The sequence below is a fragment of the Folsomia candida genome, unplaced genomic scaffold, assembly GCF_002217175.1.
Source record: "Folsomia candida strain VU population unplaced genomic scaffold, ASM221717v1 Fcan01_Sc010, whole genome shotgun sequence".
Taxonomy (NCBI): Eukaryota; Metazoa; Arthropoda; class Collembola; order Entomobryomorpha; family Isotomidae; genus Folsomia; species Folsomia candida.
Genome location: NW_019091202.1, coordinates 754,941 through 782,192, shown reverse-complemented (window position 1 = coordinate 782,192; position 27,252 = coordinate 754,941). Strand labels below are relative to the sequence as shown.

General features: G+C 36.4%; 5 protein-coding genes and 1 long non-coding RNA gene across 8 annotated transcripts; 2 read left to right on the top strand and 4 right to left on the bottom strand.

The window, feature by feature from the left end:
- Positions 1–214: 214 nt before the first annotated feature.
- On the top strand, positions 215–3,234 carry LOC118436751. Its single transcript, XM_035855337.1, has 5 exons — positions 215–380; positions 706–858; positions 1,021–1,251; positions 2,053–2,163; positions 2,243–3,234. Exons 1-5 carry the CDS (start codon positions 285–287, stop codon positions 3,155–3,157), a joined length of 1,506 nt encoding a protein of 501 aa, XP_035711230.1. The 5' UTR covers positions 215–284; the 3' UTR covers positions 3,158–3,234.
- Positions 3,235–8,076: 4,842 nt separating this feature from the next.
- On the bottom strand, positions 8,077–9,216 carry LOC118436708. Its single transcript, XM_035855269.1, has 4 exons — positions 9,129–9,216; positions 8,910–9,054; positions 8,723–8,838; positions 8,077–8,666 (listed from the first exon to the last, which is right to left on the bottom strand). The coding sequence occupies exons 1-4, from the start codon at positions 9,129–9,131 to the stop codon at positions 8,319–8,321; spliced, it is 612 nt and encodes a 203-aa protein (XP_035711162.1). The 5' UTR covers positions 9,132–9,216; the 3' UTR covers positions 8,077–8,318.
- Positions 9,217–16,095: 6,879 nt separating this feature from the next.
- Positions 16,096–21,236, bottom strand: LOC118436703. 2 transcript variants are annotated; one of them, XM_035855246.1, is made up of 3 exons: positions 20,170–21,236; positions 19,765–20,087; positions 16,096–19,677 (listed from the first exon to the last, which is right to left on the bottom strand). In XM_035855246.1, exon 3 carries the CDS (start codon positions 19,231–19,233, stop codon positions 18,040–18,042), a length of 1,194 nt encoding a protein of 397 aa, XP_035711139.1. In that variant the 5' UTR covers positions 19,234–19,677; positions 19,765–20,087; positions 20,170–21,236; the 3' UTR covers positions 16,096–18,039. The 2 variants fall into 2 exon arrangements, with proteins under 2 accessions (XP_035711139.1, XP_035711140.1); XM_035855247.1 differs by having other exon boundaries at positions 20,199–21,236.
- On the bottom strand, positions 19,285–20,016 carry LOC110854759 (cyclin-dependent protein kinase PHO85). Its single transcript, XM_022103206.2, has 2 exons — positions 19,765–20,016; positions 19,285–19,677 (listed from the first exon to the last, which is right to left on the bottom strand). Exons 1-2 carry the CDS (start codon positions 20,014–20,016, stop codon positions 19,285–19,287), a joined length of 645 nt encoding a protein of 214 aa, XP_021958898.1.
- Positions 21,237–22,265: 1,029 nt separating the features above from the next.
- LOC110854639 (interferon-induced, double-stranded RNA-activated protein kinase) lies at positions 22,266–24,813 on the bottom strand. 2 transcript variants are annotated; one of them, XM_035855245.1, is made up of 4 exons: positions 24,634–24,810; positions 24,235–24,546; positions 23,997–24,162; positions 22,266–22,994 (listed from the first exon to the last, which is right to left on the bottom strand). In XM_035855245.1, the coding sequence occupies exons 2-4, from the start codon at positions 24,487–24,489 to the stop codon at positions 22,834–22,836; spliced, it is 582 nt and encodes a 193-aa protein (XP_035711138.1). In that variant the 5' UTR covers positions 24,490–24,546; positions 24,634–24,810; the 3' UTR covers positions 22,266–22,833. The 2 variants fall into 2 exon arrangements, with proteins under 2 accessions (XP_035711138.1, XP_035711137.1); XM_035855244.1 differs by having other exon boundaries at positions 22,266–24,162; positions 24,634–24,813.
- Positions 24,814–25,392: 579 nt separating this feature from the next.
- On the top strand, positions 25,393–26,912 carry LOC118436702. The gene is made up of 2 exons (XR_004835652.1): positions 25,393–26,612; positions 26,687–26,912. It is a non-coding gene; the product is annotated as an uncharacterized LOC118436702 (long non-coding RNA).
- The last annotated feature ends 340 nt before the right edge of the window (positions 26,913–27,252 follow it).

The window sequence follows — 27,252 nt, the reverse complement described above, 5'->3', positions numbered from 1 at the left end:
TCGAGCAAAGCAGATAATTTTGAGGACTGGGTGTACATACAGTCACCGCCTTTTAACTGCCTTGTTATCCGATTTTTGGAGTGTGTAGTTCACACGCTAAATATTTAAGAACCTTTAACCAAACTACTTTCCCCGGATCACTCCGCAAACCACTCGAAATCTGTTCCGGGTATTTCCCAGCAACAACTAGTTTATAACTACAGCTGCTCTTTAATCTACATTATTTTCGTGAAAAAACAGGAAATTCTCGATTTCAGAAATTTTCCACGACAATAAAAATTAGAATGGACGTAGGGCTGCGTTTCTTAGGACGGAATAGCGAGTTTAAAACGCATGCACAATTCGTATTCTGCGTCCTCCCGTACATCGAGGGTCACCGGGTGAGAGGAATTCAATCAATTAAATTCTTAATTATGTAATGGACCATGCAAATGTAAATATACCTGTTCAAATAAGATTTCTTTATTCATAATTCATTCAACTTAAAAATTAAAAAAATATTACTTAATTCATTTTTTATTCATATGTATATCAAAATTTTGAAGGAATATTTACATATATACACATTTATTATTAATTTAATATATTCACTACTTTTCCCGGTATCACAGAATTGTTGAGAGCGTGCCATTTAACCTTTTAAAATACTTTGAGCACTATTAATATTGAACGGACAGTAATATTAATGTTCAATTATTTGCACAGTACACTTTCGGCCACTCGTTCCAAGGTTGCGAAGGGGGAGAAGAATTCCTATTTTTGTTTCGGTTCCGATGGGGGCAGTGCTTGGAGAAAGTGACCTCGGCCCGATTTCAGATTTATTGTCGCCATGGCAACTTCTGGGTTAAACGGGTGTCGGTAAGTTATTTCTTAAAGTTTTTGACATGGTGCTGAAAAAATGCGTATGGATTTCCCAGTGAATATGCATGTACACTCTTAGCAAGCCAGTATTAAACTGATACCAAGCGGTAGTCGTACATGTACATAAAGGTATTTTAAAAGTTGCAAAAAAAATTTCAGAACGTGCCTGATTACTCTATATTCCTAAATGAGACCGAGGTTTGTGACAATCCGGACGGAATGAGGATGACACTTGGGGACTTGTTCGTTCTCGCGGAAACTTGCGATGGGCCATATCCCCCACCACCCTGGTGGAAATTTTCAAGGTGGAAAGGTTTTTCAAAGGAAAATGACAACCAAAAGAGGAATTCCCCACGTTATTATCAGCATAAAAATGTTTTCAGGTTCCAGGTGTGTTCAGGCAAAATCTTTCAATCAAATTCATAGGCTTCTATAGGGTTTCGATTTCTAAAAATCAAATTGACCAGGACAGCGGGAAAAAGTGGAAAAAATGAATTTTTACCATCCACCCAAAATCGGTAGAAATGGAAAAAACTCTGGTTTGGGATATCATAATCCAAGACAACTTTTTTTTAATTTTCAAAATATTTGACTTTATATTCATGTTTTCCATTAAATTCTGAGAAAATAAGTTGGTAATACGGCTCAATTCGAACAATCTCTAAATTTACTATGTATTTATAGCTTGAAAAACAACCAAATTTGTTCAAAAGTGCCTGTATTATATATCAAAATTTTCAGAAATTCATGGAGATGATGAATATGAGGTTTAATTCCGAAAATATGGATTATTAAATAATTTAGCTCTCCCCATAACTAAATACATGGGCAGCCATATTTTCCCATTTTGGACGGTAAAAACCGTTCTTCCCGGTTTTTCCCACTTCTTCCCACCTGCCGTGGTAAAAAGTAGTTTTGGACGGGAAAAACCAAACCCTGAGCTTTGAATAAAGTTTTTCTACCTTGGTTTTACTTAATAGGGAAATTATGTAGCTTTTACAAAGCCGTCAACAAATTGCTTAATGCAAGAGGAGGTAGAGGGGGTATAAATCTCGAATGATGTCGTGCCTATGTTGCACATGGTGAACGGGAGAGGGGGGTGTAGAAAATCTCGGATTTTGCAAATTACAAATGACCACGTGAATATTTCACCGCTGTTTTAATCAACTTGTCAATCGCTATGTATTTCAGGCGAGACGTATTCTCCTCACTGTTGACCCGTTTGAGAATGTCGCATTCCCAAACATCTCATATTTCCCACGTGACACATCCGAATCTTACCCCGCCCTCGAAAACACTTTGGTTAGTACATAAAAAAATTATTTTCCAATTTTCCCTAAAATCCAACAACACTTTCCAAATTTTAAACATGTGTATTTAGATACTTTCCAAAATATTTTCCCACTTGGGTCTCTCAACCCTAAAGAATTGCCGCCTCGTGTCATCCATCTGGAGCAGTGAAGCCGTCCCCTGGCTGAAGTCTCGATCCGAAATTCGGTTCAAGTTCTACACCTACCGCGAACCCGCCCAGAACCGGCCGAAATTGTTTCTTTATAGACATGAAATGTTGCATTTCGCTAATCCAAATTGGCACGTGGAATGCTTCGTTGACGAAACAAACGTGATGTTTGACAAGTTAAGTTACGATTTGGGCAAGGTTCTTGAAAATTGTCACGTGATTCGCCGCCTGAGTTGTGTCTACCGTCCCACTATAGATAACGTTCTATTGATAAGATTGCTGAATCATGTGGCCGGTTTCATAGAGGAACTGGCGGTTTGTTTCGAAAATTGTGGAAATGCGGAGGATGATATTACCGAATTTTTCCAGCTGATTGAATTCCCGCTTCTTAAAAGGTTCGAGTTCGATATGGGTAACAATGTGTTATCGACGATTAGACCGGCATGGTATGAAAATTTGACGGGTTCTCTCATAAAATTGAGCAGCAGGGTGTCCGTGCTGTATCTTAAGTCGAAAAATGCCGCGATGAATACGCATTTTTTGCGGGAAATTTTAACGAATAGGGAATTTCCGAGGTTGAGGGATGTTCGGGTTAGGAAAATTGATTCGGATGGGTTGGAAATTTTAATGGGCTTAAGGGCGGGCTTGGTTAGACTGGAGATTAATTGGTTTTCCAACGATTGTGAGACTCGACAGGTGGAAGAGGTCGTGCAAAGGCAGAGGAATTCGTTGGAATTTTTATATCTCGAAGTGCCCCCGGACTGGGGGGTGGTCCCTGTGGGGGAGATGCCTTACTTGAGAAGAAAAGTGATTTTGTTTAGAAAGGTTAAAAATTAAATTAATTAAAAATTAATTCTGAAGGGACATGTTTTCGAATTTTTGAATTCGCGCTAAAATTCGAAAATATAAAGAATTTTTAAAAAGCGAGGTTTTGGCTGAAAACAGTTTTAAAATTCGCGTTCAAATTAGAGCATTATGAAAAATGAAAAAATATGTATACCCCTATTTTTTGTTGTGAACAAAATAAAATTGGTCGCAACCAGATCTGAGTTGTACACGTAAAAGACTTGCATTGTAAGTAAATAATTGCACAACCTTATTGTTGACTAGTGTTAGGCGCTGCTTTGATTTTTTTACCCTAATTTTCCTATCCCTTGAAATTTACACAATAATCGAATTTTCCACATTACTTTTTCCATGATCTGGAATTTTACTTAGAATTATAAGTTCTAATAATAGAAAGGATTCGTGACATCAAATTTGTTGCTTATTCCGATTTTTTTTAAACGCGACATTTTATTAATAATTTTGAATGTAATTAATTACGCGTTGAATTGGTTCATTAGTTCATACATACAGGTCAATAATCAAAGTAAAAAGTGATCTAAATTTTCCTCGAAATTCATTAAAATGAAATTCAGATTGAACATGATTACCAGATGGCTTGAATTTGAATCAATCTAGAGGGAGCATGTGTATTTAGGGTTGCCGCGGGTACCGGGTCGGGTACCCGTTACCCGTATATCCGCACGATTTTTGCGGGTACCCGTTATCTGCGGGCAGTTAGAACTACCCGCACGGGTACGGGTAGTTCAGTTTTTATTAAATTTTGGCTATAAGCTGCTTTACAAACGAAGGTAGAAAGTCATGAAGCCTTACATTTACAGAAGTATTATTAGCTCACCCTGCGTAGCACGGGAGCTATTGAATTCTTCTGGTCCGTCCGTCCGTCTGTCTGTCTGTTGACGAGTTTTTTGCATCAATTGATGCGCATTAATAAGTCCCTGCTCCATTATTACCGGTCTGAGGAGCACCATTGGTATCGAACAAGCCGTGGCGCAAATGGTGCAAATTAATTGTGCAAATTGATCAAGAAATTACTACAATTTCGGAATAGGTAGCACCGTTAGTATCGAACAATCGGTTATCCAAAATGGTGCGAAACAATTGGGGGAATCGATGCAAGATGCACCAAAAGTGCAGAATACCTAATGAATATAATAAAAATCGATCAGGTCCATTCTTTGATAAGTAATAGCACCATTGGCATCTAACAATTGAGAACCCAAAATGATGCGAAATAATAGGGGCTACTGGATGCAAAACGCACCAATAGTGAAGAATATCTGGGAGAAATAATCATACAATTTTGACATAAAGTTTTCAAAATTCTGTAGCCGGAGTGGCGGCTAATGCTGCACAAGTGGTCCAACTAATTTGCCGCTTTGCTACATTTCTCCGTTTATATTGCCCGATTGGTGCAAGAATATATCAAAATTATGATCTATTTTGTCGGCTTATTGTGCGTATCTTCTCGAAAGCCACAGAAGCCTTCTGCAGCCTCAAATATATAGTTTTACGTCCAGAAAATGGGAGATCTTTTGTTTCTCAAGCATAATTTGCCTGATCTAAAATATCAGAACTAATTTGAGTTGTATTTGTATGTATTTATGTAAGACTGACCATAGTTTAATTTGTGGTGGTGAAAAATCTCAATCCGATTAAATACAATCTATCCCTATTTTATTTATAGACAATTTTGTTAAATTAAAACTTCATTTAATTCAAAAATTCAAAAACTCAAACCAACAACTAACCAACTCAAACTAACTTTTCTTCAAGCTACACCAAGATTGTCTGGGAGTTATATCAAACCGTAATGCCAAAAATTAGGGATCACGTGATAAATATATTCCGCTGACAGGCAACTTTGAAGAAAAATAAATATGGGCAATATATATTTGAATATAATAAAAATATATTTGAATAAAAATAAATATTCAATTTTAAAGCAAATGTTCTGCATCGTTTTCATCCGCTGGACGAAAGCCATGAATATTGAACTCTATCTTCCCAATAGTTTGCTTCACATGGGTAATTCAACGGAAAAATTAGCATTATGTAATTCCTACCTTTTGGTTTGATTTTTTATATAATTTCCAAAGAAATCCAGGTGTTGCTCGAAAAAGTTCCATGGGAAGCCTAAAACATTAGTTTCTGAAACTACACTCAAAGAAAAATCGACACCCAACTGACACCAAGCCGGTGTCTATATATGACTCTACCGGATTGGTGTCAAATTGACACAACGTGGTGTCAATTAAGTTGCGCACCGCTGCGGTGTCAACCCAACATGCCGTTATGACAATAGCAACACCGGAGTATTATAACGGGTTGTGCTCAGCTATGTTGTTGCAACACAATATTTTAATATGTGCACGTTACCGCTTGGTGACAAATCCTTCCCGGATGGTGACGGCTTAGCTAATAGGTCAGCTCTGCTTTGACATAATGAGGTAAAGGATTGGGACACATTTTAACAACGTTTTATAACAAATTTTTTATTTCACACTAAATAATACCATATTTAGCACTTTCAAATTAAAATATGTATTTAAAATCAGGAATATTCTATAGTTAACCAGATAATATACCAACACAAATTCTATAATATTTTATGTACTTCATAACTTATCTACACAAATCATACACTAATATATATATATGTACTATTAAATCAAAAATTAAATATGATGTCTTAAAGTAATAAACATCCCATCAGAACTGCAATTATGCATTAATTCGAAGCAATCATGTATTGGTAAATTATTAACATCGCATAAATGATATACCTCACCTATATTGTTGACTCTGTAACTAAAAAAATGACGATCGAAGTATTCTACATTTAACTGACGCAAAAGTAAATAACAGGTTGACTCATTTGTAAGCAAAAATTCAGAAATAATACCAAATTTTGGAAAAATAGATTCATGTCCAAAACAAACTACAAAGTTTAGCTTATAATTATAATTTTTGAACCATATCTGATTTGTGGTACAAATTTCCGTATCCACGTTACAGTCGCGGAACTGGTCACTATTTCGCAAAAGTTCAATAACGTCAAATAAATTTGAAAACTGATAAAGTTTCTGTAAAAATATGTTGTCTGCTTTTAGAGCAATCTGAGTTGAAAATTTTTTTAAGGCAACTGCAGAATATTGCTGATGACGCCAAGCAAGAGTGTGACAGATGTTTTTGAAATTTTTTGTATTATTTGCTAACTGTGCAAAATAGTTGTGCTTTCCCTCAAATCTCATCGTCCAAAGAGAAATTAATGGACCGCTTTGCCTGACAACGAAAGGATAATGACACATGAAATGATGTTTTGGGATTAAGCGACAATCAGGGAACAGTTCCTTAAATTTGCAATGATGCTGTACAATTAATGATTCTAATCTAATCAGAAGAGTCTCAGAAAACTCACGACAAAAAACAATACTCATCACATCTAAAAGCAAAAGGATTAATTCCCACTGTTTTATCGCTTCGTCTGTGAAAATTAGATCCCCAATTATAACTGGCAAATGCCTAATAAGGCACCACGCTTGAGATGCTTTTTGACTGATCCTATTCCCAGTATTAGCTAACCTAATCGGGCTTGGTTTATTTTTGGAGTCTTGATATCCAAAATCATACGAGATAAGCCTTTGATTAATAAAAGTTAGTTAGATTAGTGTCCAAATCAAAGCACTTTAAAGAAATTAACTTTTGAAGTACTAACTTGATCTCGTATTGCACGACGCCTTCCAATAGGTCATGCATGATATCCACAGAAGGTGAATCAAGAAATTTGAAATATTTCAAGTCGTTAAAAATACAAGGTCTCTGTGCCCCATTTGTTTTTCTTTGGAGATCAAGCAAATAATTTTCTGCGTTTCTGATTTTCATTTCCTCGTGCTGGAAAATAGTTTGAGCCTCTTCTTTGCTTGTGCAACAAATTCTGCAGTAATTATTGGCATTGAATGACTCATGAAATCCCAAAATTGCATTGCCTCCTAAATTATCAAAAACGATGGTACTAACTGTTCCAAATAGTTTTTCCATCCCTAATGTTTTAATACGCTCATTTTCAAGAATTTTAATGTCTGAAATAATGAAGCTAAGAATCGAATTAAGGCCGTATTTTTTCGCATCCTCGGAGTAAAGTAAAGCTAATAAGTGTATTTGACTTAGTTGAGAATTGACATAGTCAGGAGAATTTCGTAGCACAAAATATAGAGCCCCAATTTTATGAACTCCCCGTTTAGACCCAAGCGGATTAACCGTTTCAAAATCGTCATAAAACAATTGTAATTGTAAAGAGTCTGGAAATTTCGAAAATAATTGGTTGGATTTAAATGACTTTGAATGAGAATAACACGCGTAAGTTTTTGAAGTATGTTCATGAAAGTTTAAATACCTGGAATATTCCGGAAGTTTTACAATTTTTTCTAATGCTTTTAGCAGAGGTACATACATAAATGTGTCCTCAACCAATACTTGCTGCCTTTTGTTATTATTAACCCTTAATTCCACCCTGCTTCCTAATGTTAGTTCCCTTGGCGAGACAAATTGATCTTCCTTCAGCAAAAGCTTTTGTCTACGATATCCTGATTTTATTTCATCAAACGATTTAAGTAGGCTAATTGTCTGTGAATAAAATTTCTCAAATTCATTTGGGCAGAAAGGTTTCCCTAATTTGAGAATAATATTGAAGATATCATTCATTGAATATCTAAGTTCTCTCACAACGTAATCTACTGTAGAATTTGTTACACCTGTAGCAAGTAAAGAGGAACAAAAGTTAGACAACAATTCAGTAATTAATTTAATTCCTAGATCCACTGACATATTTTCCAGAGCAGAAGGGCATTGCCCTGCTTTATCGGCGTCAAAAGTTTTAGATATCCCCTCAATATTTTCTACGCTTACAGTATAATCAGATTTTGACTGGGAAATATTTTGCAAACTATTGCACTGATAAATTAAATTAACTACTGAATTATCATGAGATTTGATATGACGCAAGAATCCACTCCATGAGCTCAGCCCGGCACAACATGTTTGAAAAGGACAACTAATTATTTTAAAATTTACATGACTATAAGAATGAATATACTTCACGTGACTTATTAGCTCATCGCTACCTATGACCAACCTCAAACATTCCGGACAGTTAAACATTTTTTTGCGGTTGATTGATTCCCCGGTTGAGCTGGTTGAAGACTTGCTTAACTTTCATGGGGAGGTTTGGTTCTTCAGGGTCCAACTTAAAGATGTACACTTGAATAAACTTCCACAATCCCCGCAAGCTCACGTCATATTCAGTTCCAAATACATAGTGCGATTTGAACAAGGAATCGATGGCTTCGGTGGAGTTCCTTGCGGCTAGTGGAAGGAGTAGGCGGTCACAGATAATAAAAAAATTGTCCAAGCTGTTTTTGTCACTTCCGAGACATAGGAGATTTGGCTGTTTTACATCCCCTTTCCACGTGTCCAAAATAGATTGCAGCGGCGTGCCTTCCTGCAAGAGAAAATGTGCAATATGACATAACTGATTATTGCCTTGTAATAAGTTACGAGTCTTGTTTTGGCATCCTCAATATTGCACCGGTTCCTCTTTGCCTTTCCCTGTGCGGTAGGAGGAATTAAATGAAGCAGCGTAAACAAAGCCCCGATTGCTTCATCCCATTCGCCTGGATAAAATTAATTTAATCAACTTACACAATTTTAAATAATATTATGTAATCATGAATTTATTTTGTACCGCAATTTTCAGTAAGAAATTTTAAGAGAGCCGGAGATTTGTTAATATACTTTGCTTCCTGGAGGATTTGTTTCGTCCAAATTTGCCACGAATTCAGAAAATTATTCTCCTCTTCCGGGTACAACTGTGAGAATTCGAAGTTAATCTAAGAAAAAAATGTCAGTATATTTGATTAGTTGAGTTGGTTTAAAAATTAGTTTTATGTATTATAAATATCACCATTAAATTCCATTCCTGAAATTTCCTATACAGAAGGGTTGGGCACTTACGTGGATACGAATTTGACCTTGAATAACCCTGGAACGGTTTGTCGCAACGGGTCAACATTTTGAACAGAGGAGCATGTTATCCTGAAATAGTTGTGTGCAAAAAACCAACTCTCTACTTTCAAAAATGCCTCCCCACAGCCCCCAGAAGCTGGGACACCCATAAAACCTCTTCCCAAACTTAAATACTTGTACAACAGAATTGCTAAACATTCTAAAAGTGAATGGAAAACAGTTTCGAAATCTACAATCAATATGGTATTGAAAAATATAGGTGAAAAACGATAAATTTTGAGTAAAGGGCAACCACCACCCCCTGAAAGAAGGCAAAAAAAGTGTTAATTTCGACCATGCATAGGAAAATTGACCTATTGACCTTCGAAAACAATCCACTGACCCAAAAGGAAATTTCCCGTAAGGTTGGGGTGTCTAAGCGTTCAGTGAAAAGAGAAATTAACATTTTGAAGAAACGACTTCGTCGGAAAAGCCGTGTGCATCAGCTGACTGAAAAGTAGGAAAAAAATTTCGAATTTTTTGTGAAGGAATAAGAGTGAGTTATTAGTGACATTTGACGAAGCACTAATTTCTCTACAAGTTACTAATTAGGTTCGAAGAGCTTACTACACGACAAATGTTGAAAACAATTCACTCAAGTTGGTGCTTCTTTGTAAGGAGAACTTTTTTAAACAGTTGATGGTCGTGGGTGCAATGTCGGGTCGTGGTGTCCTCCCACTTATCAAAGTCCCCCAAAAAGTGAATGAATCTTCGAAGTATGATGTGGACCGTGTATTGAAACCACTTTTAGAATAACATTTTCCTAAATTGCACGGTAAAAAAATAATTAAGGTGAGTTTTCATCATGACGGAGCGTCTTCCCAGACGGCAAAGTTGATCCAAGATAATGCAAAGGACCTTGAAGCTAGATTGGGGATAAAAATCATTTCGAATAGTGAAATACCTGTACAATCCCCCGACATAAGTCAAATGAACTCATTTGGGGTAGGATACTTGAAAACAAAAATTTTTCTACGGAGACCGAATTTTTTAGACGGAGTTTGGAAAAGGTAAAAATGAGGGTTTCACCTTCTGGGGGCTGTGGGGGAGGCATTTTTGAAAGTAGAGAGTTGGTTTTTTGCACACAACTATTTTAGGATAACATGCTCCTCTGTTCAAAATTTTGACCCGCTACGACAAACCGTTCCGGGGTTATTCAAGGTCAAATTCGTATCCACGTAGGTGCCAAACCCTGTATAACCTTAAAATGGATGGGTCACTCGTCCGTCTCAAATAGTTGCGATGAGAAAATGTTTCGAGGGTCAGGCGTTTCAATTCGCCTTCGTCCTTCAGAGTGGTGGAATTTAATTGGGCAATCAAATCAACATTTTCATCGCTGGATTCCTCGAGGCTTGGCTTAGGAAATTTCGGCTTTGGTCCAGTATTCGACGTTGGCTGAACGCGTTTGGGTGGCTTGGTCCCCTTTAAATTTCGATGGATTGACCGTAGGCGTGATTGGATCAGTCCGGACCGGTTTATCTTGTCATAAAGTATGTCCTACGAAAAAAGTTAACATTAAGTTTGTAAATTAAAAAAAAAATGTATAATTTTCCCATACAATTCCATTCTCTGAGGCCGAATATTTCCAACAAAGGATTATGGAAATTATTCCGAGTGCAAGTAATTTTTGATCAGCAGTAGACGGCGACTCACTGAAATTTAATGAAGAAACTACATGTAATATGTGTAATAAGAGCAGCCTGATGAGCCTTATGCATTCATATATAAACGACTATCTAATGTTAAAGAACATATTGTAATTAACCTAGTAATGCCTTAAAATTTGCCTAACCCTTTCAGTTCAATTAACTTTGCGACAAAGGACTTAATCAGAAAGGAAGAAGTTGCGCTGTCGACAAATCCTTTATCGTTGCAATCGCGGACCAATCAGTTTAGCTCGAGGTCGTTTTGCACCATAGACTCCAAGATCTAAGAAAAACTTATATAAAATAGTACTTAATTTATTGAAACTTATAATCGCATTCTTTACCTGGGTAAATTGGGGACTTTGTGGCACTGCTTTAATAGGTGACAGCACTGGCAATGAATTCCCGTGTTTAGTTGAGTTTTCAGCTGGAAATGTAGAAAGTTTTTAAGGCCAAGGATCTAATTAAGGCTATAGGTAAATATGTAGCTGCAGAAAAATTAAAGATGACAATTACAATATACTAATGATGAGCTCGGCGCAAATGAATAATCCAAGGACAATTCAGCTTGCTCCTCCCCTTTGATGATGAACTCTATATTAGGGGTGGCCGGCTGTTCCAATAAAATTGGGAAGACTTGTTCATCAATCTCGGCTCCCTCGTCATCTTGAAGACAGATCTCGGCGTCAGGTCCAATATCGAATTTTATTTTCACTGAAACGAATAAATTTAGTATAAAAATGCACGGAGTAAAATAATTTTAACCTTATACATAAATTAATATAATATTAACCTGTTATATACCTGATTCAATAAATTGATAATAGTCCCCACTACAAACAATTAATTTTTTTCCCCGCAGTGAATTAGAGACACGGGTCAATTTATCCATTTTTGTTAATCTTTTTTGTCAAGAAAGAAAATAATAACGGCCAAACCGAACCGTGCGTTGCGAAGAAAGACTGACACAATCCAGTGTTGATTTAGAATTTTAGCTCCCGCGTTAACATTGGGCTGTGTCCATTCTTTACCGGATTTTTACTCGGTCTCACCATTGAAGAAACATCGCTGTTACTTGTACGGTGTCAGCACATATTTTTTTCAGTGTCATTTTTCAACAACATTCTGACACCATTTAATGGATTTGACGTTGACACCGACGGTTGGTGTCAACGAAATCTGGAGTTTTGTTACCAAGTTGCTAAGAGTGTACTAATGACATCGACATTGTAAATTATGGCATGCGTTACTTGCATAGCATTCTCTCAAACCACTTATCAACCCAAATGAGCAAATAATTGATTAAATCAAATTTATTTTGACGGCTGGTTGGTTTTTTAGTTTAATTCTCATAACGGGTATCGGGTAACGGGTACCCGCACGGGTACCCGTGCGGGTACGGGTAGTCGGGCTATCATTTTTGCTACCCGCGGCAACCCTATGTGTTTTGTTGATAAAATATTTCTCAAAGCATACATACTCTGTATTCGTTTACGTATTTGATGTATTAATCATGGGCTGATACGTGTATTTATATGCTAAAATACAAATTCTGTTTTAACCTGCATATGTACATATGCATACACATTTATGTATTTTCCCACATATATACACATACCTAAATCTATAACTATACTGTACGACTTATTGCAGTAATAAGTAAAACATTCAGATTATTTTGATTGTAGAACAATATCCATAGCAGCGGCGTAGCCAGGATTGGGTCTTGGGGGGGCCCAGCCAAAAACAATATTTAAATTACCCTTTTTAGGCTTTAAATTTCTACGCTAACTCATTAACACCGGTTTAACGCAGGGTATAGATACGTAGTTACAACTGTGATGTCTGCGTAATTTATCTCGGCAGAAAATTTAAGCACAAAATCATAATTTTAAGATACTTGGTTCATGACCGGCTAATTTTTGAATCGTTGTTCGGTTACAATAAAATCTTCAGACTACCATTAAGCTCAGCAAGTTGGTGTTGCTTTAAAAAAATATTTAATTATTTTACCCCAACTTCGTTTCGAGAGTAAAATTTAAAAAATGACACAAACCGTCGAAATCGGGGGGTCAAACCCAACCCGTTTCTATGGGTTGGGTTTCTAAATTAGTTCTTTTTCTGGTACCTTAAGCGTCAAAACCCACTTGCTAAAGCACTCCATTTTCAATGCTTAACCCAATAACGCCTCAAACATTTATTCTATCTGTTGTAAACCGTGCGTGTCAAATTGATCCCAGTGGTTTTTTGGATGACAAAAAAATTAGATCACAAATTAACAAGGGTCTGAAAATTCGGGTTAAAGTTTGGTGGTACCAAATGGCTTTAGCGCAAAGCGTGACATCTCAAGTGGTAGTTGCTAGTTTAAAAATCAACCCTGTGATTCTTAGATAGCATGTTGTGCATTTAAATAAAAATTGTACAGAGAGTCGCTTTTTCTGCTGGTGACGAATTTGTCGTTGAATAACCCCGAAGCGCTTTGTCGTACCGGGTCAAAATTTTGAAGAGTTGAACATGTTATCCTCAGATACATGTGTGCAAAATTTCAACTCTCTACGTTCAAAAATGCCTCCCCCACAACCCCCAGAAGTTGAGACAGTCATTTTAACTTTTTCCAAACTCCGTCTAAAAAATTCGGTGCGTCAGAAAAATTTCTTTTCAAATATCTGAACCCAAAGAACTGTATTAGTCTTACATTGGGAGGTTGTACAGGTATTTCACTATTCGAAATGATTTTTATCTCCTATCTTTCAAGGTCCTCTGCATAACCTTGGGTGAACTTTGCCGTCTGGGAAGACACCGCGTCATGATGAAAAATCGCATTATTTATTTTTACCGTACAATTGAAGAAAATATTATTCTAAAAGTTGTTTAAATAGACGGTCCACATAATACTTCGAAGATTCATTCACTTTTGGGGGGACTTTGAAAAGTGGGAGGACACCACGACATTGCACCCACGACCATCAACTGTTTAAAAAAGTTCTCCTCGCTTAAAAGCACCAAATTTCTTTAATTGTTTTCGGCATTTGTCGTGTAGCAAGCTCTTCGAACCCAATTAGTAACTTGTAGGGAAAATAGTGCTTCGTCGATTGCCACCAATAACTCACTCTGAAAATTTAAATATTTTTTTTGCAAATACAGCCGAGATTTTTTCTGGAACAAGTTAAAATGACTATGTCAACCTCTGGGGGTTGTGTGGGAGGCATTTTTGAACGTAGAGTTGAAATTTTGCACACACCTATCTGAGGATAACATGCTCGTCTGTTCAAAAATTTGACCCGCAACGACAAACCGTTTCGGGGTTATTCAACGACAAATACGTCACCAGCAGAAAAAGCGACTCTCTGTACGACAAAAGATGAGCAACATGAAGGGCTTAATAAAAAAAATTCAAGATTATTTAAATATCAAACTCAAATACCAAGCTTTATAAAAATTTGTCAAAAGTCAACAAAGAGCTTAAGGCATCATCGGAACAAATTGATATAAAGATTAAAATCATCCAAATTTCGGATGCGCTAGAAAAAGTTCGTAGCAATGCCGGAACAACAATTTTTTCAAGGATGTATGTAAAATGACCTGAACAATTCAAAATAGAGCTGAGTCGAGCAGCGGTTTTCAAAACCCCGGCTCGCCCAATCACGGTTCGCAAAAAGCTCGGCTCAGGAAAAACTCGAAAAAGCGCGACTCGAAAAAGTATTTGCAAACTCAGTATGAACCGAGCCGTGCAAGCTCGGTTCAACTGAGCAATTGGCTCACCTCTAATCCAAAAGTCTCACCTACCAGACAAACAGTGATTATTCTTAAATTTCATGAGATAACTTATAGTTCTTGTCCAAATTATGCAAGGGAGTATAACAACGTAAAACTGGTTAAATGAAATTTTATCAAGGTAACCCTTTGTGGTGAAAACAATCGTCCAATAATTAGCATTATATGGTCGCACAACTTACAACCTAATCGAAAAAAAACTCGTGCCCCCACAAAATATTGACAGCCGCGTTCGATTTACGTCAAAAATATGAAAATGTAAAAATTTGATGACGTGAAGAATGGCTTGAACATTTTTTAAAAATTAGTTTTGTACTAACTGCAGTTTCGAAAAAGAAACATTTTCTTTACAGAGAAAAATGTTACCGGATTAAATTCACACCCTTTGCATGTGTCTAATAGAAACCTTGGCGACGAAGTTTACAATATTTTTGACTAAAAAAAGTCTCGAACATTCTAGTGAAAAATTAAACCAAGAATTGAATGCACACGCCTCACATTCAAAACTGGTATCCAGATTTATCTTCGCATCCTACGTAAGTATCGTAAAATAGCATAGAAATCAAAATCGAAGAGTCAAGCTTCATAAAAACCGTAAGCTTATAATGGGAGACCTGAAGTGATTTTCCCCGATTTTGACCGGACAAATTTTAAACATTTCGTGATCGGAAATAATCCTTTTGCTTTTTCTTGAATGCGCGTAGTTTCCCCTTTGCCCGAATTTTTAACCAAAATCAGGATTTTTTAAAAGCTGTAACTTCTACAATTTTAACCCGATTACAATTATTTAAAAAAAAACAGAAAATAGTTTACTAGAAACTTTTAAAATTTGAAATTTTCATACAACTTTGGAAGTTTGAAGAATGCAAAAATATCAAAATTTTTAACATTACGAGTTTTCGAAATGTAATTTTCCTTATTAATGTTCTTTCATTTCTAAAATCAGTTTACAATTGAAAAAGTAATAGAATTTTGAATGATTCTGATTTGGGTAAAAATTCCGCCACAAGGGTAAATACGTAAATCCACGAAAATGCAAAACTGTAGATATTTTTAATTTTTGTGCGCCAACAATTTAAAATTCGTCCGATTCACATCGGAGAAAATCATTTGGTGCTTACATACATATGTATGTACACTGGAGAGCAAATGTGAACGCCCAAAACCACAAGCACAATTCGGATCATAGTTTCTCAATAAGTACGGGGAATTTTTGAAAGGTTGTTATCTCATTTTGAAGACAACTTAGTACACAAACCTTCACCAAAGTAAATTTGCTGTAAGATTATTTTTCACTCCGTACGGAACTTCGGCGTCAAATTAAGAAATGAGCATTGGTGCAAAAGTCATCGCCACAAACAATTAAAATAACAGCAGTTTTAAAATTACGAAAGTAGGATAACATCCTTTTTAATTTCTAAGTACACCTACTATTGAGGTATATACAAAATAATTCCTCTCCAAATAAGAAAATGTATGCGAGGAGAAAATGTGCAATAATGAAACAACAATCGTTATTCGGGATCTGGTCATTCAGCATTACGAAAATAGGGGGAAGACGCAAGAAGAATTAGCTCATTTGGTCAAAAAATCTCGTCAACTGTCCGTGACATCATTTCACGTTACAAATTAACGGGATCTATCGAAAACAGACAACGAGGAGGACGTCCACCAAGTTTCATCACGCGCGAGTAGAAAATATTTGCTCGAAAAGTGACCACAAATCTAAAACCTTCGTCTCCCAAGATTTCTGGTGAAATAGAAAATGATGTTGGAAGTATTTAGTGGTTGGGCAAGCTGGAGAGTATTGAAAAACAGTGCTCAAAAAAATTATGGAGCCAGGAGGAAGCCTACATATCAAAAACGCACTAGAAGAAAATGTTAGATTTGCAAGGCAACACACAAATAACGATTAAAAATTTTGGGAATCACTCTAATGGCTGCTAAGGGTAAACTTAATGTTTTAGGGTCGGATGGAAGGGTTCGAGTATGGAGAAAAGTCGGAGAATCTGACAAATTAAAAAATCACAACGACACCTTGAATGATGGCGGAGGATGCGGCATGATATGGGAGTGTTCAGCTCCGCTGGGGACGGTACGCACGAATTCATCAATTCACCAAGCACCAAATTATGTACCAAGACCTACTAAAGAGAAATGGTTAACAATTAGCAGCAAAACTAGACCTTGGATGGCGCTACACCTGTTAGTAGCACCGCGACCCTAAACGCACGGCCAAGTCCACCTATGAATTCTTTTGACCAATAAGATTAATGTTCTCGAATGGCCTCCACAAGGACTAGATCTCAGTCCTACTGAACATAGGTGCATAGGAACATATATTTAGAGATCCGAGAACGCTAAATTTCAAGCAAAGCTGACGTGAAATCAAAAATCTAAGCCTTGTTGAGTGACGTCAAACCTGGTGTCACTAAGACATTGGTTGCGTCCATGCAACGTCGCTGATAGGCTGTCATATTTTCTAATGGACGTCCAACAACATATTAATTGTTAATGGTTTACTTTAAAATTGAAAATTGCAGAAATATTAAATGTTTTATTCATTTTGGCGATCACTTTTGCACCGGCTGTTTTTACTTTTTATCAAATCTACTCACTTGTGATGAAAACTATAAACGTTTATGTAGACTATTTGATACAAATTTGTTGAATATTAAATTGTCTACAAAACGCAAAAAAAACTTCTGGAAAATTTCTTATTTTAAAAAAGTTACAAGCAATCTAACCGCAAGCTTTCTCTTGGGCGATGACATCTGCTCTCCAGTGTACATGCGTATTGTCAGTAGTGTGATTTTTAAGTTCAATTTTACGACGTTTATAAAATCTATTAGCTGTCGTAACTTATTTTTCGATACAAAAATACTAAGGGTACGAATTCCCCTGATTTGTAACATATATATGTAACTTCATACGTAACCTCCTTTTTTATTTTTTTATTTTTTTTTAATTTTTCGCGATTTTTTAAGTATTTTTTTTTTATTTCCTCGGGCTCTGGGGGGGGAGGGGCTCAAGCCCCCCTAGCCCCCCCCTTGGCTACGCCGCTGATCCATAGTGAATAGGTACATATTCGCTAAATATCATTATCGATTTGCTTATACACAATATGTGGATTTATAATGAATTTCAAATTTAAATCAATTTTAAATGAACTTACACTTTAGTTGAGATTTAACTACAATACAAATCAACAATGTAAATATACATCCAAATTACTGATTACATACATCAGTACATACATACATTTACAACGTAGATAATTATTTATGTATCATGCCACTGGCTTTATTATGAGCGATACCCCTTTCAAATATGTCGATACAATGTTGTTCAAAATATTTAGTCACACTAAACGTAAGGACAACCTAATTACTAAATTGTAGGTCGCTCCAATCTACCAAATACTGAATTTCTAAGCAGCACATTTTTGGTCGCCGCAAGAACCATGGCAGAACAATTAGTCAATTCTACGCCACCGCATTTGGAACAAATTGTAATCCTTTCAAGGTTGGTTGCCTTAGTCAAACTAATATTATTGCCACTGATATTAATTCCGTGGCAGTTTATATTGCTTGCTGCCACATTGTCCGATTCGATATTGAGAATAAGGCGTGAGAAGGAATCATTGGTACAATTTTCTATACTGTTGAAATTCGCTCGCATCAAAATAAAAATTATCCCTAGCGTAAAATCTCCTTGGAAGGTTACGCGGGAAAATTTGTTATACATACCCTCAGACAAAATGCAATCACGGTTTGATCTAATGTTGGAAAATGTGGCGACTAAATTCTTGAAAAAATCGGTCGTTTCTGGTACACTGATGTCGAATAAAGTTGTGTCTCCTGTAAGGCAGATATCGTCGATAGTATTTCGGGACCCAGTGATATGTATTCCTTTTATAGCTACCGATACCTGTATCTTATCAAGTTTGTTGTCATTGCCTTTTATTTTAACAGAATATGCTCCACCAATAAGTATGAGATCACTAAAAGAATTCATGTCACCCTCTACTCTCAAGCAATTAAATCCAGCATGCTCCCCACTTTTGGAAATTTTAAGGTTTAAAATTCTGTGGCCCATTCCCTTCACGACAAAACTATTAGAACCAGAATTTGTGAAGACAGTCTTCTCTCCCTTCCCAACAATAGTAATGCTTTCACCTTCTACGACAAAATTTCCGTCATATTCTGCCTCAATCAAAAATATTTTTGATCCTGGTGTCGCCCCTTTTAATAATTTGCGTAGTTCCTCCCCATTCCTCGCAGTCAGAAGGTGGCCCTCCTTCGAGTCACATAATTCCTTTTGTGCAAATACCTTTTGAACCTGCTCCAATTGTTGAAACCTGTCTGAAGCACTTTTTTTCGTCAACGCTATGATAAGTTCGCGTAACCCCCCAATTTGCGGATGTAATGTAATCAAGCTGTCCTCCTTGTCGTTCACAAGTCTATCGAACATTGTGCTCCTTTTATTTGACTCAATGAGCTGAGCCACATCGCAAATTATTAACCCCAACGAGAAAATATCTGCCGGAAAACCGTACTCATTTTGTCGACATTCAAAGGCCATATAGTCGAACGTTCCAATCCTACTTGTAAGAGGATTAGTTCGACTTTGCTCCTAGTGTAAATGTCGAGAAAGGCCAAAGTCTCCGATTTTCACCGGAAGTATAAATCCTGTCTTGGAGAACATAATGTTTTCCGGTTTTAGGTCGCGATGCAGAATTTTATTTTTATGCAAATGGACCAACCCGTCGATCAGGTTTTTAACGATTGCATATTGTTGATGGTGTACTAATGAATCCGACTTATCGTGTTTCTGGTAGAGCCATTGCCTTAAAGTCTCGCCGCACAGTTCCATCTGGATAAGGACTCCAGGAAGCTCCATGGGGCGGGTTAGCCTCGCAAGGAAGAGGTCCTTGACCATTTTTTGTGCAGCATTTGTGAACAATTTGTCCGGTAATATGTCATTTATCAGAGATAAAGTGAAGACATCTTCAATTGTATGCATAACCTATAAATAAACGTAAAAAATTGCATTAACCTCTGGTTATATTACGGAAATTACATATTTAATAACCCTATGCTACACAAGGCTGACCTTCACAATGTTTTCGTGGTGGTCGAGCGTTTTGAAGCTGCATTCTCGCAGGATTTGCTTCTGTTCGGTTCCTTCCATTTCGGGTCGAAGTATAAATTTTACAGCCGTCTGGGATCCGTGCTCACGATTTGTTGCTTTTAACACTAAGCCGAATGCTCCAGACCCTAAGCAACTTTCGAACTGTAAGGACGATAAGTACTCCGTAATCGAAGTCCGGGTAGTAGCATGGTTTTGAAGTAAATTTGACCCCATGACGAGCTATTCTCGTAGTCAATCGTATCTCCACATTAGTAGTTTTAGTTTCCTGAGTATTACCGTTAAATCTACATATTTATTTTAAAAACAGTAAAAAAAATTCTTAAAAAAAACTAGAAGTTCAATGAATTTAAATATTATTTAGTGTACCAAGGATCGTGCGAATAATTTGCAATTACTTCAAAAAATGCGCGTGAAAAATGTGACTCTCGGATTGTTTTTTAGACGTGACTATTCTTGTCGATAATCTTAATTATCTGTCAAACCTCTGTAGTTATTAGCCACGGAATCCAGCAACGTCGTCATTGCAAGAAGGCAGTTGACACACAGAAAGGAGACTTATCATGGTCAACTTGGATGAATATCCTAAATTTTGAATGGAGGTCTCCCAGCGAATGGCCTCGGATTTCGACGAAATTAATATCAATCGATCACAAATTTGATGCTAAGGAGATTTGCAAACAAAACTTTCTGTTTACTCGGCAGACATGTATTTGAATTCTATCTTCTCGAACAAAAGTTGACAAAATTTTGCACTTTACACATTTGCTGCGCACTTTGTTCAACTCTATCCCTTGTAAATGTGATGCGAATTAAATTCGTGATCGTCTGACACAAATTCGGTGAGCAAACGCTATGACACCTCCATCGTTAGTTATCTTTTAATTGAGGGTTCTTATCACAATTATCACAATTGTCCAACTTATCTCAATTTATCATTTGCTTTCAATTGCAATTTTCAGTACATACAGAACTTGTGCATACATGGATGCAAATATACATATGTAGCTTATATGCTGGCTAAATTTTGTGAGCCCGTGAATTCAGGGGTTTGAGAGTAACTGGAATAAACTTAATTATGCAGAAATATTTTGCTTGTTCGAGTTCGAATCAATTAATCATTACCCTCGAATTGTACCACTTATCGTATCAAGTCAATTTTTTGGCACACCTTACATACTTTATTTTGCGATCATATGCTTCGTGTGAAACTATTTCTTACCTCTCTAGATCGCTTATTGCTGATATTTTATGGGTCATACGAAGGAATGAGACATATGTACATCTTACAATGGAGTTTTCCCAGATTACGCTCTCGGATTTTGACCAAGTTACAAATTGCATTGTTTGCCCGTGCGCAGGTTAGGCAGAGATAACAATTTACATCTAAAGAGTCTACAGAAAATACGTAGTAGATATGTAAGACGTACAATTTTCTTGGCTGCATTTTCTCCTCTTTTGGTGCATAATCACTTTCAAACCTTCGCATTTGCAGATAATGCATGTCATTTGAAAAATTCATCTTATTTAAATTTGTTATCGATTGACACTTGAAGAATATCAGTGAGCGTCCGATATTGTTAGACAATTAACCGTTTTTTGATTGGTTGAAATTTTCAATTAATTAATGTTTTTATTTTTTAATTGTCTGTAGAAGTAAAATTTTTGCTTTCAACTCGAATTGAGGTCTTTTACACCCACATCATACATAAATTGGTAGTCCATCAATCCATGTGTATTACTTAAATGGGTATATGTATTGTATGTACCTACTTACAATGCACATGTCAGACATGTTTCGCACGGATCTTTTTGAAACCAGCACTTAAATCTCTTTTTAAACACTTTTTACACTTTTTAATACTTAAAATAAAAATTAAGTTGTTATCAGTGGAATTTTTTAAGGATTTGTTCAGAATAGTGGATTTGATTTTCCTTTAACTTTCTTTCACGTTGTATATTTATATATGTAAATTTATTTGACAGTAAAAAAAAATATACCAAATTTCCCATGTGTCATAAGGGCCAACATCACACAAAGTCAAATGATTTTTGTCATCAAAATCTTTAAAGACATGCAACGCGGTTACAAAAATGCCATCAGCAATAGCAGACCTTAATCATCTGGATTATGACTTGCGGCTTAAAATTGAGACCATGGCCTGCTCTAAAACTTCCATTGGTGCAGAAGTTCTAAAATTTGATTTCTCAACGCTTGTGACCATTTTCCGGTAGAAACCGCGCGTGCTCCAAGAGACCGGCCGCCCATCAGATTTCTTAAGTGTGTGTACTCCAAGAGAAGAAATTTTGAAACTTAGTATTTTTGTAATATATACAGGTAGTTTAGGCATCCACGTGGAAAATTTGAAATAAAAATACTTACCCGTTATTTTTCTATACCAAAAAACGTTTATCAAAGAATTTACTGACTGACTAACGTATCTATAAATGTAGCGTACGACTTATTCCAGCAATAAGTAAAACATTAAATCTATTTTTATTGTATCTATCTAGAACAATATCCATGGTGAATTTGTGTATGTATATGTTATTCGCTAAATATTATCATAGGTTTGCATTCATACATATGTGCATTTGTAACGAATTTTAAATTTAAATCGATTTGTTATACATACCCTCAGACAAAATGCAATCACGGTTTGATACAATGTCGAAGAATTTGGCGAAAAAACCGGTCGTTTCTGGTACACTGATGTCGAATAAAGTTGTGTCTCCTGTAAGGCAGATATCATTAATCGGATTGATGTTGACCGAAAGGGGCTAAGAAGAATGTGCCTGAAGATGGATTGTTAATTAAATAATTTAATGTAATTTTAAATAATTTTAAACCGTTTCACAAGATTTTAATATTAAATATATATTATATTGCTTTCACTAACTAATCATGGCACTAACGAAACCAGCTCAATATCTTAACTAAATTCTTTATAATTATGAATTTTATGTACTCTATGGGCAGATTTTGCCCGAAAGGGTTTTATTAAATTAATAAATCAATCAATCATCAAATTATTATTTGCGAAGTATTTGGAAAGTATAGTACACGGATTCCAAAAGCTTATAGAATTTTAAAAAACCGGCGATTGCGGCAAGATCCGACATGTGGGCCGAATTCGTTAGCCACCCGTGGAACGCATTCGGACCGAATTTGATTGTGTATCGGGTTGTGTCTCCTGTAAGGCAGATATCGTCGATAGTATTTCGGGACCCAGTGATATGTATTCCTTTTATAGCTACCGATACCTGTATCTTATCAAGTTTGTTGTCATTGCCTTCTATTTTAACAGAATATGCTCCACCAATAAGTATGAGATCACTAAAAGAATTCATGTCACCCTCTACTCTCAAGCAATTAAATCCAGCATGCTCCCCACTTTTGGAAATTTTAAGGTTTAAAATTCTGTGGCCCATTCCCTTCACGACAAAACTATTAGAACCAGAATTTGTGAAGACAGTCTTCTCTCCCTTCCCAACAATAGTAATGCTTTCACCTTCTACGACAAAATTTCCGTCATATTCTGCCTCAATCAAAAATATTTTTGATCCTGGTGTCGCCCCTTTTAATAATTTGCGTAGTTCCTCCCCATTCCTCGCAGTCAGATGGTGGCCCTCCTTCAAGTCACATAATTCCTTTTGTGCAAATACCTTTTGAACCTGCTCCAATTGTTGAAACCTGTCTGAAGCACTTTTTTTCGTCAACGCTATGATAAGTTCGCGTAACCCCTTAATCTGCGGATGCAATTCAATTAAGCTGACCTCCTTGTCGTTCACAAGTTTATCGAACATCTTACTCCTGTCATTCGACTTTATGAGCTGAGCTACCTCCCAGATCATCAACCCCAACGAGTAAAGATCGGCCGGAAAGCTGTAATCATTATCTAAACATTCTGAGGCCCTATAGTCTAAAGTCCCGGTCCTACTCGTGAGAGGATTAGTTCGACTTTGCTCCGAATGTAAATGACGAGAAAGCCCAAAGTCCCCGATTTTCACCGGAAGTACAAATCCTGTCTTGGAAAACATAACGTTTTCGGGTTTTAGGTCGCGGTGCAGAATTTTATTTTTATGCAAATGAGCCAAACCGGCGATCAGGTTTTTAACGATGGCGTATTGTTTCTTGTGAAGTGCTGAATCCAATTTATCATGTTTCTCTCGTAGCCATTGTCGTAAAGTCTCACCGCAAAGTTCCATTTGGATGAGGACACCCTCAAGCTCCTGAACGCGGGTTAGCCTCCCAAAGTAAAGGTCTCTGAACGATTTGTCCGCTTCATTTTTGAATAACGCCTCCGGTAACATGCCATTTAGCTGGGATAAAGTGAAGCTACCTTCAATCGTATCAATCACCTAGAAAGAAATAATTTTGCATTAACTCTACCGTGCGGTAGTCGAAGCATTTCATTTATTTTCAACATTTACCTTCACGATGTTTTGGTGTGGGTCGAGCGCTTTGATGTTGCATTCTCGCAGTATTTTCTTCTGCTCCGTTCCGTCTTGCGTTGCTGGTGGAAATATAAACTTTACAGCGGTCTGCGATCCGTTCGCAAGATTTGTTGCTTTTAACACTAAACCGAATGCTCCAGATCCTAGGCAGGATTCGAACCTCAAAGACGATAAGTACGGCGCTGTCAAACTACGTGTTAGTGTATTTTTTTGAAGTAAATTGGATGCCATCTCTTGTAGCTAAGCTTCTAGTTGGTGTATAAATAGTTGTATGAATATTACCAATACCTAGTTGTAAATGGATTTAATAAAACAGCACAAATTTAAATTTATTTTAAAAAACGAATAACTGAACGTAAATTATATCAATTTTACCAAGAAATGTGTAAATGATTTCAAATTGTAGTACGCGTGAGGCAAAAGGTGATACTCCGACTGTTTTATTGAGACGTAGCTACTCTTTGTCACACATGATGCTAATTAACTTGCAAAACTTTACATGGGTGGCCCCTGAATCCAATAACAGTAGCAGGGTAGTTTACACATGCATAGAAATGATAATTCTCCTGTTGAACTCTGATGAATATGCTAAAGTTAGAATATGTAGAGGTCACCCGTCGTATGCCGTTAGATTTTGACAAAATTAATATATTGATTTTAGAAATCAAGTTGAAATTAAATTTGGGAAAGGCACGTTATGCTAGGTTAGCAGAGAAATTTGCATCTGATGGGGAGAACATACGTCGTAGATATGTAAGGTTAGTGTAAAATGCGGCGAATTTTCCCCTAATTGGATGCAAATAATCTGCTAAAAGCGACAATTGGAAGCTCGTGTATTTTCTAAAGGTCATAAATACTAACCATATTTCCGATCGTGTAAGACAACTTTAGCCGAAATATGTGAGCATACGCTGCGACACCTCTATTGCTAGTTATCTCAAACTGTGGTTTGTTATCATAATTGTCTCCCTTATCTCAACTTATCATTTGCTTTCAATCGTAATTTTTAATACATGCAAATATCGCGTATGTAAACTACCAGCTTAAATTTTGTAAGCCCCGTGATACGAGGGGTTTGAGAGTAACTCGTAATAAAATTAATTAAATAGAAATGTTTTTCTGGTTTGAGTTTGATCAATTAATTCCTTATCTTGACGTGCACAAATAATCATACAGCGTAATTTTTTTTGCACACCTTACCTTACTTCGTTTTGCAATAATATTTAGTTACTACACAGCAATATTTCTCGCCTCTCCAGGCCGAAGTTTTCTGCTATTCTACATATGTAGGTATGGTTCATCTATTAAAAATGCGTCATTTTTTATAAATCTATTCTACACATTTTATTGATTTTCCTATAAACGGGCTTGGTGTGTGTCAACGGTTCAAAGTTTTCAAAACGTTATTAGTTTTGAAAATATGTGAAGAATTGCATGAACGGCTCAAACTCAAAATTCAAAAAAAATATAACATGCACCAAATAGTCTTCTAGAAAAATTGACGCATTTTTAATAGATGAACCATAGATAGGTAGGCAGGTTTTTATTAAACTGAATTGATGTGGCCATACGGCCTTACAAGTATACACACGATTTAAATTATTTAGTAAGTATCGTACATAAATATATAATGCATACATACGTATGTATACAAGTTTAATTAATAGTTTAGCATCATCATATGGGTCATGTGTAGAGTTAAAAATTGATATGTGAGTGAATCAGTTTATTTCACTTATTATCATTGCATACGCATTACACAAATTACCCATCAGAGAAGCTGACTGCAAAGGAGTAGTACCTACATTAAAAATCCCTAACCTGAATAAAAAACGAGGAAATCATAAAAAAGTCAAAATAAGTTAAAAAATTGATTGGTGTGCACAGTAAAAATTCGAGGTAACCCTTTTTTGTGTACAAATGATTCCAACACTGTACATTGTAAACCGTGTCCTACCGGGAGTAAGATCGTCAATGCGATATGGTGTTAACCCATGAGTGACAGGGTGCCGAGTAAATGTTGACTGGCTTACTCGTCCCCGTGTTAATGTTACCCAGGCACGAATTATGCCACTGCGATTTACTCCTCACGGAGTAAAAAGGGAGCGTCGGGCGGCACGAAGCTTTGTCAGTCTACAACTCGCCAAAATAATTTTATAACTTCGTCTGACTACCATAAATTTAATAATTCTGCTGAGGTAACTAATTAATAACATATCTACATTTAATAATAATTATGTGGTTAGCATAATCCTATATTCTTTGGTGCACAAACTACTTACTATATAGTGATGTCCAGTTTTATTGAAATATAAGAGAAATGTGATTTGAGCGATTACTTCCAAAGTTTCTAGGTCAGTTTTTATTATAATTTTGTGGGGATTTGAAATCATTCGTACTAAATATGTAAAGCTGTTTTATTTTTCAGATAACCACATATGCGATGACACCTTGTCGACATTCGAATAGACCTGGTTGAACTTGTTCCGAGCATTGACATCGCTTTAAACTTTGGACAGCCATTACAAATTCGGGCAACTATCTTACTATTTATTGGATTTTACAGTTATAGATAGTTGATAAGCATAGAAATAATTTTAAATTGTTACCCACAATTTTGTTACACCGGATTAAATACGGAGTTTTTAAATGAATTTAATATTAATTGTTCGTTAATACGCATATATGCATTACCTGGATAACTCAAAAACCAGTAAAAACAACCCTGTAGCAGACTACATACTAACTCGGTACCGAGTTAACTGTAACTCCTTTACGAGTTATACGCTAACCCTGTGCGGGGCTAGTCACCAACTCGCTCAGGGTAAAGTCGGTTACCCTTTGTCGAATTCGCTCGGTTTACTCTGCACAGCGTGGAATCACTTTCAAGTCCGCACAGTATTATATTTTACTCTGCACGGACTTAAAAATTTTTACTGTGTGTACATACAACTATGTAAGGTCCCCCAACGTACGCTCTCCAATTTTTAATGT

Excerpts from the sequence above, each read along its gene's own strand:
- LOC110854759 (XM_022103206.2), bottom strand. The coding sequence starts at position 20,016 with ATGGGGTCAAATTTACTTCAAAACCATGCTACTACCCGGACTTCGATT. Across the intron at positions 19,678-19,764 it reads ACCACGAAAACATTGTGAAG|GTTATGCATACAATTGAAGA; the intron begins GTCAGCCTTGTG and ends GTTTATTTATAG.
- LOC118436708 (XM_035855269.1), bottom strand. Across the intron at positions 8,839-8,909 it reads ATTTCTTACTGAAAATTGCG|GCGAATGGGATGAAGCAATC; the intron begins GTACAAAATAAA and ends AATTTTATCCAG. Across the intron at positions 8,667-8,722 it reads AGGATGCCAAAACAAGACTC|GAAGGCACGCCGCTGCAATC; the intron begins GTAACTTATTAC and ends TTTCTCTTGCAG.
- LOC110854639 (XM_035855244.1), bottom strand. The coding sequence starts at position 24,489 with ATGGCATCCAATTTACTTCAAAAAAATACACTAACACGTAGTTTGACA. Across the intron at positions 24,163-24,234 it reads CACACCAAAACATCGTGAAG|GTGATTGATACGATTGAAGG; the intron begins GTAAATGTTGAA and ends ATTTCTTTCTAG.
- LOC118436751 (XM_035855337.1), top strand. The coding sequence starts at position 285 with ATGGACGTAGGGCTGCGTTTCTTAGGACGGAATAGCGAGTTTAAAACG. Across the intron at positions 859-1,020 it reads TCTGGGTTAAACGGGTGTCG|AACGTGCCTGATTACTCTAT; the intron begins GTAAGTTATTTC and ends AAAAAATTTCAG. Across the intron at positions 1,252-2,052 it reads AAAATGTTTTCAGGTTCCAG|GCGAGACGTATTCTCCTCAC; the intron begins GTGTGTTCAGGC and ends TATGTATTTCAG.
- LOC118436703 (XM_035855246.1), bottom strand. The coding sequence starts at position 19,233 with ATGGCCTTTGAATGTCGACAAAATGAGTACGGTTTTCCGGCAGATATT.